The 13,124-nt window shown below is 54.9% G+C and overlaps 1 protein-coding gene across 1 annotated transcript in view; it reads left to right on the forward strand.

Moving 5' to 3' along the window:
- The window catches only part of SNX9 (sorting nexin 9), a 111,296-nt gene extending 102,311 nt beyond the window's left edge, over positions 1-8,985 (forward strand). The window contains exons 14-18 of the mRNA XM_062186978.1: positions 776-852; positions 3,209-3,298; positions 4,544-4,658; positions 6,068-6,159; positions 7,496-8,985. Coding sequence (XP_062042962.1) covers positions 776-852; positions 3,209-3,298; positions 4,544-4,658; positions 6,068-6,159; positions 7,496-7,543 — 422 coding nt within the window. The 3' untranslated portion in view covers positions 7,544-8,985. The remainder of the gene's footprint in view (positions 1-775; positions 853-3,208; positions 3,299-4,543; positions 4,659-6,067; positions 6,160-7,495) is intronic.
- Positions 8,986-13,124: the final 4,139 nt, after the last annotated feature.

The raw sequence follows: 13,124 nt of genomic DNA on the forward strand, positions 1-13,124 counted from the left end.
TGGGTTCTTCCAACACCCACAAAATGGAAAAAAAAGGCAGGGGAGAAGAACCCATAGATTTATTATTTTTAGGTTTCATTTATTTATTTGAAAGGTGGAATTACAGAGAGAGAAAGACCTTCCATCCAGTGGTTTACTCCTCAAATGGCTGCAATGGCCAGGGCTGGGCCAGACTGAAGCCAGGAGCCAGGAGCTTCTTCCCAGTCTCCCACGTGGGTGCAGGGGCCCAAGGACTTGGGCCATCTTCTACTGCTTTCCCAGGCCATAGCAGAGAGTGGGATCAGAGGTGGAGCAGCCGGAACTTGAACTGGTGCCCACATGGGATGCCAGCATTGCAGGCAGTGGCTTTACCCTCTATGCCCCAATGCCAACCCCTACCCCTAGATTTAAGAAACATTGGCTGGCTGATTTAGACAGCCCAGTGGCCCTGAGCTGCAGGAGCTCTGCACACTAGCTGGGTGGTCCGCTTTAAAGGGTGGTCTCTTAGGAGTGGTAATGCAGCTGTCATTCCTTAAACAGTGCTCACCTTTTAGGTACCATTGATGAGTGGCATGTTGTGTGTCCCATGAAAGGGGAGGTGGGCGTGGAGAGTTTGGGAGGGAAAGGTTGCTGTGAGCTCTGGATTGGGACACTGGGGGAGAGGGAAATGGGATCATTTTATATTCATTCCCCTCGTTTGAAAAGTGTTTGAAATTGTCTGTAATAAAACATCAATATCAAATTTTTATAGAAAAAATTACAACTTGGCACACTGCTAAAACTGTAATGTTTTCAGGTGAAACAGATCTCAATGATGCAATAACAGAAGCAGGAAAGACTTATGAAGAAATTGCCAACCTTGTGGCAGAGCAGGTACTGACGGAACCCCACCATGTCAGCGATGATGTGTGCTCTCGAATCTACATATTCAGTTGGAAACCTAGCCTAAGGCAGACTTTCTAAATGGATACCCTCTTTTCTGTTTCTGCCTCTTTGTTCATTGATTTTTTTAAAAGATTTATTTTATTTATTTGAAAGAATTACAAGAGGTCTTCCATCTGCTGGTTCACTCCCCAAATGGCCACAGTGGCTAAAGCTGGACCGATCTGAAGCCAGGAGGCAAGGTTCTTCCGGGTCTCCCACATTAGTGCAGGGGCCCAAGGACTTGGGCCATCCTCTGCTGCTTTCTCAGGCACATTAGCAGGGAGCTGGATCGGAAGTGGAGCAGCCGGGACTCGAACCTGTGACCATATGGGGTGGCAGCACTGCAGGCCGGGGCTTTAACCCACCATGCCTCAGCACCACCCCCTTTTCATTGATTTTGGGAGTAGAGTTTCTTAGGTTTACCCAAGTGGATGAGAAGATTTGTCATCAGAGGCTCTAAACCGATGCCTTCCATTGTTGACACCGCTGATCCACTCCTGGCCCTCTAGGGATTCTAATCTACTTGGACTATTACTTGGCCTTTCTGGCCCTCGGTTTCCCTGTCTGTTGAGTGGCCGTGGTAGTGCCTGCCTCATGTGGTTCTCAGGATTTAATAGCTAGTAAATGAAAAGCACGGCTAGCGCCATGGCTCAACAGGCTAATCCTCCGCCTGTGGCGCTGCCACACCGGGTTCTAGTCCTGGTCAGGGCGCCGGATTCTGTCCCGGTTGCCCCTCTTCCAGGCCAGCTCTCTGCTGTGGCCAGGGAGTGCAGTGGAGGATGGCCCAAGTGCTTGGGCCCTGCACCCCATGGGAGACCAGGAGAAGCACCTGACTCCTGCCTTCGGATCAGTGCGATGCACCGGCCGCAGCGCGCCAGCCGCGGTGGCCGTTGGAGGGTGAACCAACGGCAAAAGGAAGACCTTTCTCTTTGTCTCTCTCTCTCACTGTACACTCTGCCTGTCAAAAAAAATAAAATAAAATAAAAAATAAAAAAGTAAAAGAAAAGCACCTGTCGCAGTACCCAGCGCAGGTCAGATCTTGGTTTCAACTGCTTAGCTCTTTTTTAAAATACAAGTTATTTATTTAAGAGGTGCAAATGACAGGGAGGGAGAGACAGGAATACCCTTCCTCCTCCCCAAATCCCCACAATGGCTGGGGCTGGAGTTCTGGGCTCCACAGGTGCAGGGCCCCAAGGACTCGGGCCGTCCTCTGCTGCTTTCTCAGGCACATTAGCAGGGACTGGTCACAAGCAGTGGCTTCACCCACTGTGCCACAGCATCGGCCCCACTGCTTAGCTGTTACGGGTCATTCCTAGCCCAATCCTAATTCCTTCTACAATAACATGGTAAGTTCCCTTGTGGGGAGTAATTGTTTAAGTTGCTTCAAATCACTCAAAAAAAGATTTTACGTGCCTTCTTGAAATGTGTTTCCACATGCACATAATGATGAGGTCATGACTTTTCTAATCCTTGTAAAAATATTAATTTTTAGAATGGTAACAGTTGTTAAAAATCAGAATATAGAAAAAATGAGAATTTAATGTTGCCATTGAAAAGCATTACAAGGCTTTTAAATTTTTTACTAGTTTCTTTAATTTAACCTGATACAATTTGGTTTCTTTAAGGATTTGTTTATTTATTTATTTGTTTATTTATTTGAAATGGAGAGGGACAGAGAGAGAGGAAAGACAGACAGAGATCTTCCATACACTGGTTCATTCCCCAAACACCTGTAGCATCCAGAGCTAGTGCAGGCTGCAGCCAGGAGCCAGAAATTCCATCTGGGTCCCCCCACCTGGGATGCACAGACTGAAGTACCTGGGCCATCACCTGCTGCCTCCCAGGAACGCGGTAGCAGGGGAGCTGGACCTGAAGCCGGCAGCTGTGAGTTGGAGCAGACACTCCCTGTGGGATGTCGGAGTCCCAGGCAGCGTTAGCCCGCTGTGCCACAGCACGAGCCTCATTTCATAATGTTCTCACATGTTCTCTGCCAACATTTAGACGTCCTGACAACGTATTTGCATTACATATACTTACTTGACTTTAAACATATAGTTAAACTACATTTTTCCCTCGTAGTGTTATATTGTGGCCACTTCAAAGTGGCTAATTTTACAATCATGATGTTTTGTCGTTTTCTTCACAGCATGAGCTCAGAGTGTAGTACTCCTTTGAGGAGAACTAATCTGAATGCTTAATTAGGGTAATACTTGGAGAACTGGCTAGTGGAGTCCTCAGATACACAATTTCTTTTCCCTGGTTTTCTGAATTCTGCCAGTAACAACCAACCTGTGTCTTCCTGTAGCCAAAGAAGGATCTCCACTTCCTGATGGAATGCAATCACGAGTACAAGGGCTTTCTGGGCTGCTTCCCCGACATCATTGGCGCTCACAAGGTAACTGGATCCCGACGTCTGCAGAGCGTGTGCAACACGGCCAAGGCCTGCAGGCTTTTCACCCATTTACCTTGTTTCTTTTTTACATAAAAAGAAACTATGCTTCCCATCTTGAAGGTTTGTGTGAGCGGAGGACTGGCTAGGGTGTTCCCTGCCTCGGCAGCTCCACGCCTGCGCTCAGGTGTGGGGCGTGCGCGCTGTCAGGAAGGCTCTGCTCTGGGATCCCGGGGCTGGCTCGCGGCCACGTCCACACTCGGCTTTCTAAGTGTCGTGAAGGGGTGTCACAGCAAGATAAGTCCAGGTGACAGCAGACTCGGGGCACGTGGCTCGCTGTCGAGGTTCTTTCAGCAGAGCCAGGGCCGCACACGCGCAGTCTGACTGGGGCACGCACATGGAGCTTTCTCCAGACAGCCCCAGACAACGGGCAGTGTGGTGACGGCAGTGAGAGATGCCTGGCGGCTTCTCCAACCACTGCTGCGTAAGAATGAATTTAAATTAACTCAGTGCCTCATCCAGAAGCCAAACTAAAGCCCAAACCTTACAGATCAGCTTGTCAAGGAGGAGCCAGCCTGCCCATGCTTCTCTGAACCTGGTCATGCGACCTCCAAGCCTACTAATGCCTCTCCCTGTCATGTGCTAGTCTTTTTTAATGTCTGTTTTCATCTACTTGAAAGGCAGAGCCGGATAGAGAGGGGAGAGCGAGCGAGCGCGAGCTTCCATCCACTGGTTTACTCCTCGAGTGCTCACCGTTGAGCCAGCAGCCCAGAACTAGATCCGGGTCTCCCGTATGGGTGGCAGGAGCCCACACACTTGAAGCGCCATCTGCCGCCTCCCAGGCTGTGTGCTCAGGAAGCTGGATCAGAAGCGGGGGAGCCTGGACTTGAGCCGGCCCTCTGCAGGGGAGGTGGGCGTTCTGAGCAGCTGCTTACTGTACCCGCTGTGCCACAGCACCCACCGCGACGTTGTCCCAACGGCCATGCTTTACCAGTGTCCCCGAGATGCGTGCTGTTCCTCTTGTTATGGTGTGAAACTGCAGACTGTAGCTGAGCTAATTTCTCTGCAGTAGCAGCCTTTTTGCGTCCAAGGATCTCGAAGGAAGTTACATTTAGATGCTTTCCTCTGCTCGTATTTTGTGGGGATGGTTTCCTGTTCAGTGACAAGTCAGTCACAGAATACATTAGCCTTGTATTTAATGACTGTTCCTTTAGCTTAGTTTTATTAACTGTTGTATTTTGTATTCCACAGGGAGCCATAGAGAAAGTGAAAGAAAGTGACAAACTAGTCGCAACGAGCAAAATCACCCCACAGGACAAGCAGATGATGGTGAAGCGAGTGGGCACCATGTCTTACGCACTGCAAGGTGAGACGCAGAGGTTGCCCGTGCCTCCTGGAGATGTTTTTAACCCAGAAAAGTTGATGCTTTCCCTGCTGGAGAGAAACCCAAATGGGAACAGTAGCTCAATAAATAAGAGCAGATTTTAAAAACCCACCTGCACCTTGTTTGCAAGATCCAGGTGTTAGTGAAGCTGTATGACCCAGCTGTGAATGGCGGAGTACACCTGTACGTCTTGCTGTTTCTCAGGGACATTGATAAGTGGTGATCCTGAAGTGCTCTGCTGAACTCCAGGACTCCCCTTCCCGTAGTCTGTAGTCCTCATGCCTCAGGACCACGGACGTGAAGGGGGTGCGGCGTTTCCCTGTAGGCATGGGAAAGAGAGGATCCCAGCTAATGTGTGTAGCTGTCAGAGGCTTTGCGCAGGTGGGACCGGCACATGTTCTGGTCGCTGTGTGGATGGCACTTGCCTGGGCAGAGGAGAAAGGGCAGGGTTTCTGGTGTGAACAAAAGAGTCCACAAAGTAATGGCGCAAGCCCGTGCCCTGGCCCGGACAGGAGAACGTGCTGGTGGGTTGTTGGGAGATGTATTTTGATGATGGTGGAGGAGCCCGAAAGCAGGGCCCAAGCGTCTGCCTTTGATGTGGCCGTTGGGAAACCACTGAAAGGTTTGGGGGTGGACAGTGGGGAGCAGTTCTCAGGGGAGGAGGGCTTGATGGGAAGGGGCAGACGTTTGGCCAAGAGCCCACCCAGAACTGACGGTTGCTTGTGTGGTCTGAGGTTTTGAGGCCCTCAAGATAGGCGACTGGGAGGGGAGAATGAAGTGTGTTGCGGCCTTTCCGAGCCCTTCAGGCCAGGACTCACGGGCAGAAGCCGAGTGGTCAGACACCAGAGTGAACGCACGGGCAGCCGAAGCGGCTGTCGGGATGGCAGAGGTGGGCTTCGGGGCACTGACGTGGGAGACGTGGTCTTGAGCTCTGAGGTCATCCAAGAGGCTTTACACAGCCTCAGACAGCTCGACGTGGAACTTGGCACAGCGGGCTCGTCGTGGGGATGTCACAGTGGTGCACAAGCAGCAGAGCCACTGCGTGCCGCCGGTCTGCCCGGGGCCCAGGGCCTGTGGCCAGCCCCCATGAGCACCCTCGGCACCTTGCCCTGCAGCCCTGCGCAGCACCACTACGTCCACGTCCTGTCTGCCCAGTGCTGTCGGAAGGGTGGGCCGCACGTGGGCCTCATGTCCTTAACGTGCAAATCAGAGAATGTTCACCCTTGAACTTGGGCTTCTGACCTCTTTATAAAATGATTTTCCAAGAACTGCACACACCACAGCCAGCCGGGTTAGGTCCGGTTGATGGTGAACCGCGCCTGAGACGGGAAGTCAGGTGTTTCTGTTCCAGGTGAGGGAGGAACTGACTGATGTCTCGGTTTGGGTTGCAGCTGAGATGAATCACTTCCACAGTAACCGGATCTACGACTACAACAGCGTCATCCGCCTCTACCTGGAGCAGCAGGTGCAGTTCTACGAGACGGTGAGTGGTGCTCCTGTCCCTGCCCCACTCCCACCCGAGGACAGGTGCTCATGGGGGCTGACTGACCACAGGCAGGGTCCTCTATTTGGACTCTTTAAACCCAAGTCATAGGCCAAAGGAGGTTATGTTTTGTTTTGAACAGGTGTGTTTGAAATCCCTCAGTTCCATCTGCGTTTCCCTTTTGGAGTAGCACTGGGTTGGGAAGGTTTTCTTCTGAGGAAGGAGTGTTGGACCCTAGTGTGAGGCCCTCAGAGTCCTTGCTGAGTGGGTGAGGTCCCCCTGCCGCCACCAGCTCTCACCAGGCAGACCAAGGCAGCTTTGTCCGTGAGTGAGGCCTGCCGCATCCTAGGGGAGCCTCAGCGAGAAGGGAGTAGGAGACCCTCGGTGTTGTCACTTGGAACTGGGAAGGAAAGCGTCGGCTGTCACACCTGCTGTGGCTGCCCTGTGATTCCAGAGTGTCTGCAGAGCAGACCACACAGGGCGTCCTGGAAACGTTCCCGGCTGACCGGCTGCTGGCTGCCGCATTCCCCACGGGCCGCTCCGGCCACAGTGGCCCTGACCTGCATTCCGGGGAAGTGACAGCCAAGCCCGCCCAAGCCGGCCCGGCAGCAGGCTCCAGGAGTCGTGTGGGGGACAGGCCTGCGGGAGGGACTCGCTGAGCGGTGTTTGCCCTCCCCATTCATGGCGCCTGCTCGGCGTGTGCTAGAAGAGCTTACGTTTGCCTCTGTGAGGAGGGGCGGAAGGCCATCTCCTAAAATTCTCGTCCTGTTGATTTGTTGGGCGATTTTCAACTACAGCTGGTGTGATTACTAATGGCATTGTAATTCGGAGTAGAAACCACATATTCAGTCACTGTTGGGCAAGCATACGTGGCTCACACAACAGCGAGGCTTTAGATCTGACATAGTCTGGTGGCAAAGTAACTCTTAAATTAGTAAGACTTGCACATTTATTCGTGGAGCAAACATTTATTGAGTACCTGTTGTATACTAAGCACTTGCTCCCGATGCTCGGATCCCAGAGTGAATGAGACGCCCATGCCCTCCTTGAGGGAGGAACAGGCGCGTGAACAGAGGTGCGCTGGCTGCCATCAGCTTCAGGACAAGGCCATCCTGTCTGCGCGCCAGGCGCTGTAAGACGTGACCTGCGGGGGGCGTCTCGGAGCCCACACTTGTCCAGACGAGGAGGGGCCTCCAGGCAGGACTGCCTCCCAGCTGTGCGGGCAGAGGCTCGGCGCACCGGCCAGTTACCCTGGAGCCCATCAGAGGGAGAAATCCTAGACAGTGTGCCGTGCGGTGGTAAGGAGGGTGACGCTCTCGGGTTGTTTCCTCGCCAGATCGCCGAGAAGCTGAGGCAGGCCCTCAGCCGCTTCCCGGTCCTGTAGCGCGGCCGGCACAGGCGAGAGCGCGGCGCTTCCTCCGGACGGGCGGCGGCGTCGGAAACCAGGTTCCTGCGTCCGAGAGCAGCGAGCAGCAGCAGCGAGGCCTGCGCAGCCGCGTCTTCTGTGTTACCGCCCGCCGCGCCGCCCCCGGACATGGCCTCCGTTTCTTTCCATTTCCATTATTTAAGCCAATGGAAATTGTCTATTTTTGGAAAACACTTAAATTTATCAGAATTTTGAATGGAAAATTAGGGGTTTCCTCCCACTCATATTTTACTTGGAATCGTAATTTATAAGTCACCCACAATCTTCCAGTTCTCACCCAGTGTCAGATAATTAATTACTAATTGCTTTCTTAAAATATGAATATGCCAGAATAAAAAATATATATATTTGTATTTTTTATAACTTTTTTCAGTCCTTGGGAAGTCTGCGTTTGTGACTTAAGTGCTTACACTGCAGAAGCGAGGAAGCAGAGGGCGAGGGCCCGGGCTGCTGGCGCCCCCTGTGGTCTGTGGCAGGCGGCCGGGGCGTGTCCCTTCCCGGGGCTGTGGCCCTGCGGCGTCTGGGGCCATGGTTGCAGCTCCTGCTGCACCCTCCTTGCTCTTCCTCCCTAATTGTGCTCAAGGCGTGCTTCCTGCTGGAAAGAAAAGTCAGAAACGTGAGGGGGATTTTCAGAAGCCTCTGCGGCTTTGCCCCCACACATGGGCAGCCACGCTGGCCCCGTGCTGGGGGCGCTATAGGAAGGGGTGGGCTCGGCCCCTGCAGAGCATTGCCCCCCCCCCCCCATTAGGACAAGGTGGGAGGTCGGACGGGCGAGTAGCAGGCCAGTGGGTGCTGTGTGGACAGGCGAAGCTGCGGTCTGGCCCCAAGGTGGGGCGTGTTGACCCTGAACCTTGGTGTCGGGGACTCGGTGCAGGGTCACTCTGTCTGCCACCCGCTGGGCTCAGCCGGACGCCTTCTAGTCCCCACTGCTCGAGTTGAGGGCACGAAGCAACACAGGGCCTCGTAGACTGTCGCTTGAGGTCTGAACGCCAGCCACGCCTTCCACCCCGCGGGCAGCCAGGCCGCCTTACTGCCTTATCTCCCCTGCTCTGTTTCCTGACCTAATAATTATGGGATGGAAAGTGGGAAGTCTGGGCCGGCGTGAATAGATGAAACCAGAAGAGAAGCCGGTGGGAAAGATCAGATGACGTGGGCCTGAGAACTTCGCTGTTCTTCAGTATCGCGGGGTTTTGTTAATGTTTTATAAGTAATCCCCCCTCCTGATTCCTCTTTTATAAAATCCCATAGAGCAGTGTTTATGATACCGCCATTAAATCCATGTACAAATGTAAAGAATATGTATAAATGTTTTACACGAATAGAAGAGCATGTAGAAGCCAACATATAAATGAATTGTTAAAAATTGTACAGTAAATTCTCAAAGCACTTTTTCAAAAACAGTTTTGGTCTTTGTGTGTGTGTGCTTATTTTCTGGGGGGGGGAGGGTGTAATTCTTTATTTCAGCCGCCAGCAATGGCTCAGCTAATGAATTTTCCCCCAGAACATCTCGCTCTCGCTGTGATTGAGTAATTTTAGTTCCTTGAGTCGGTGTGGTCAGGATGGAAGCGTGGCACAGCCAGGGAGCTCTGAGTAACAAACACCGGGTCCCCCGCTCACCCCCAGACACGCTGATTTAATTGGTATGAGAATGGGGCCAGAAAAATGCAAAGGAGATGGCGAGGGGCACCCGGGACACGGCGGCTGGCAGAGGAGATGGCGAGGGGCACCCGGGACACGGCGGCTGGCAAAGGAGATGGCACGTGGGACACGGCGGCTGGCCGTGAACCTGGAAAGCACAGGAAGGCTCATGCCCGGAAGCCGCTGGCTGGGAGGTGAGCCTCCGAGTGGCAGGTTCAGTGATCCCATGTGGGTTTCCCTCCCTGGGATCCCGCGTGCCACGCAGAGCCTGGTGCTGGGCTGGCCAGAGGAGCGGAGGTTCTGGAACTGGAAATGGGCCAGTTTGCCAGCACCACCCTGGGGTGTGAAGTGATGGTGGCACAGTGGCCGTGCCTGGTCAGATGCTTGGGCCCACACAAAAGAGCCCCTTGTCCATTCTCCTTAAAGCAACAGCCCTCAGCCAGGGCTGATCCTGGCCACCAGGGGACAGGTGACCCCGTGTGGGGACAGTTGCTTTGAGATGCTGCTGTTCTTGGTGGGCAGGAGCCGGGCGTGGTGCTCGGCATCCCACAGTGTGCAGCCCCCAGCACCGGGAGCGCCACAGTTGGGCAGCCTTGCCCAGCGGGGAGCAGGCGGATTTGTCTAGGGCCAGTGGGTGTTGCCCAGTGCAGGAGGGAGGAGCTCAGTGAGCGCATGTGGCTGGGGACAGAGCGCCTTCCCTGGTAAAATCTGGGCTGTTGAATATGGCATTTCTCCCATCGTCCTCTGGGGACGTGGTAGGAGTGACATCTACTGTCAATTCCTGTTTTCTGGGTTTCTCTTCAGTCCACTTGCTTCAGGATTCAAACAGCGATGACCTGGATTGCCGGTCCCAGGTCACCCGAGCACAGTTGGGACTGACTGGTTCCCTCTCCCTGTGTCAGGTGCACCATCACACTGTTTGCCTCTGCCGGCCCTGGGACACAGGGGCTCCAGAGGCCTGGCGCCTCACTGCCAGGGAGAGACGGAGATGAGACGACGTGTGGTGGTGAGTCCAGAGCCAGGGCCGTGGTGCCACATGTCACATCTGTCACCTTGCTGTGCTCTGGGTGTGTCCCCGAGGCCCCCGTGCTGCTGGAGACCTGGTCCCCGGTGCCGCCGTGCTGGGGAGTGGGGCTCACATCGTGGTGAGGGTTAGTTCACTGCGAGTGTGGGTTTGTTATAAAGCCCCGTTCCATCTCCCCTTCCTGCCGTCTGCTCTGGACGTCACGGCTCGAAGGCCCTCACCAGATGCCAGCGCCATACTCAGATGTCCCAGCCTTCAGAACCGAGCCCAGTAAACCTCTGTTCCTTATAAATCACCCAGTCCCAGGGCCGGCGCTGTGTCGCAGTGGGTTAAGCCGCCACCTGCAATGCCAGTATCCCATACAGGCACTGGTTCGTGTCCCGGCTGCTCCACTACTAATGAGCCTGGGAGAGCAGTGGAAGATGGCCCAAGTGCTTGGGCCCCTGCACTCATGTGGTGGACCCGGAAGAAGCTCCTGGCTTCAGCCTGGCCCAGTCCTGGCTGTTGTGGCCATCTAGGGAGTGAACCCGCAGATGGGAGATCTGTTTGTCTCTATCTCCCTCTCTCTGTGTAACTTGGCCTTTCAAATAAATAAAGATTTAAATAAATAATAAAGTCAATCACCTAGCCTCAGGTGTTCTGTTACAGCTGCAGCTGGCGCGAGACGCACCTTGAACAGGTCCCGGGAGTCCCCGCCTCTCCCCTGCGGAGTGCGAGAATAGAAAGGATGCTGCGAGAGCCCTCAGCTCTGGCTTCCTCCCTGAACCCTCAGGACGAGTGGGCCGCGGCTCAGGCCCAACACCCCTGGCGTCAGCCCGGGGCGGCCACCCAAGTGACAGGGGATGATCCAGGTGAGGCAGGGCAGGGTGTGTCCCCAGACTCCAGCTGGTCTCTCAACCCTGCCAGTTCAACGATGGGAGCCAGCCCCTGCCGTGGCCCCAGGTGCCCAAGGTGGCCCCCCTTACCCTGCTGTCTGCACCCGCTGACTGCTCCACAGTGAGCGCGGCCAGGGTCAGGTCCCCACTGCTCCCCTGTCTTCCTTGTTACTGTCCTCGCACGTGGGGAGATAGTCGGGGAGCGATAGCCCCTCTGCCCCAGGTCTCCCAGAGCGCAACTAACTTTGCCTGGGCAACTCCAATCCTTCGCCAAAGGACGGGCCACGAAGCTGCTGGGGTTTGGAAGTCCTTACGCTGGCCGCGCTCAGCTGACCACAGGTTCTGTCCGGGCTTTAACAGTCACTCTGGCTCTTTGCACGCAGGTTTCCGTGGCCCTCGCTGCCAAACTGCCAGCTAGACGTTCATAAGCCTGCTTTCTAGTGGCTGCATAACTACACCATGTGTTTTCATACGTTTGCGAGCCCACAGTTTGAGTCTGGTTCGAGTCCCAGCTGCTCCACTTCTGATCCAGCTCCCTGCTAATGTGCCTGGGAGAGCGGTAGAAGATGGCCCAACACCCATGTGAGAGACCTGGAGGAAGCTCCTGGCTCCTGGCTTCAGATCGGCTCTGCTCTGGCCGTTGCAGCCACTCGGGTAGTGAATGAGCAGATGGAAGATCTCTCTCCTTCCCCCTCCCCTCTCCCTCTCCCTCCCCTACCCCTCCCCTCTCCCCATCCCTCCACTACCCCCACCCCCTCCACCTCCCCCTCCCCTCCCCTCCTTTCAAGTAAATACGTTTTTTAAAAAATGAGAATGGGAAAGTACAGGAATGCGCAAATCCAAGGGCCCTCATGTTCACTGCCGCTGGCTTCAGCCTGGCCCAGCCTTGGCCATTGCAGCCATCCGGGGAGTGAACCAGTGGATAGAACGTGTCTCTCTCTCTGTCTTCTCTGTGTAACTCTTTCAAATAAGTAAGTCTTTAAAAAGAAAACAAGAAAAAGATGGTGCCTTGTGGCTGCGTCCTCGCAGGGCAGAAGGGACCTCTGTATGGCCACTAGCCCCACTGATAAGGCCAGAACCCCCCCCGATTCTGCCTTTTCCCAAAGCCCCACCTCTGCACACGAGGTCCCTGCATCCAGGTTTCAGCCGCAGCTCCCAGGAAGGCAGGTGACATTGAGCGGGCTGCCCAGGAGTGGCGTCCACGCCGGCTGGACCTGGATCAGTCCCAGATTCCCCCTCCCCCCCAGCCTAGTACCTCTCCACTCTCTTCCTATTGCGCGTTCAGAACACTTGTAGTCAGCTAAGAGCTCCAACTGCGGGACTCAGAAGAGCCTGGGAGAGCTGCGTGATGGGCCTGGGACCGGAAGGACCCAGGCTTCTGACTCCGCCTGCGTGCAGTCGGTCACAGACGGGAGATGAGGAAGACAGCTGCTTGCTAGGAATGACCTCCAGTTTGGGGTGGACCGGGGCCGTCTCTCGGTGTAACGTCAGGGCTGCCCGTGCCCTTCCTGCGGGTCCTGCCACTCACCCTGCGTCCACACGTCTTTGCGCTCTGCCTGCCGACCCATTTATGTGGCCCATTTCCAGCCCTCCGTGAGGAATTGTCTGGCCTGCCTAGTGACGTGTGCAATTATTTGTTGGAGAGACAGACCCAGAGAGCTCCCATGCACAGGTTCACTCCACAAATGCCTGCGACAGCTGGGGCTGGGGCTGTGCCACGGTCAAAGCCAGGAGCCAGGACCCCAGTCCAAGTCCCCCATGTGGACTCAGGGACTCAGTTTCTCGAGCCATCCCTGCCTCCTCCCAGGGACTGCGGGAGCAGGAGGCAGACGCTGACCCCGCGCTCTGAAATGGGTAGCAGCGTCTTGACCACCAGATGCCCGCCCGTCTTGCTCTTTGGTGGTTGCGTCCTGAGCAAGAGTCCCACACGCAGTAGGTCCACGGCTGCAATCCTAACCCCGAGGTGAAGCTGCTAAGAGGTGGGGGTGGCGCCCTCGTGGTG

Source organism: Lepus europaeus, chromosome 3 (genome assembly GCF_033115175.1).
Source record: "Lepus europaeus isolate LE1 chromosome 3, mLepTim1.pri, whole genome shotgun sequence".
Taxonomy (NCBI): domain Eukaryota; kingdom Metazoa; phylum Chordata; class Mammalia; order Lagomorpha; family Leporidae; genus Lepus; species Lepus europaeus.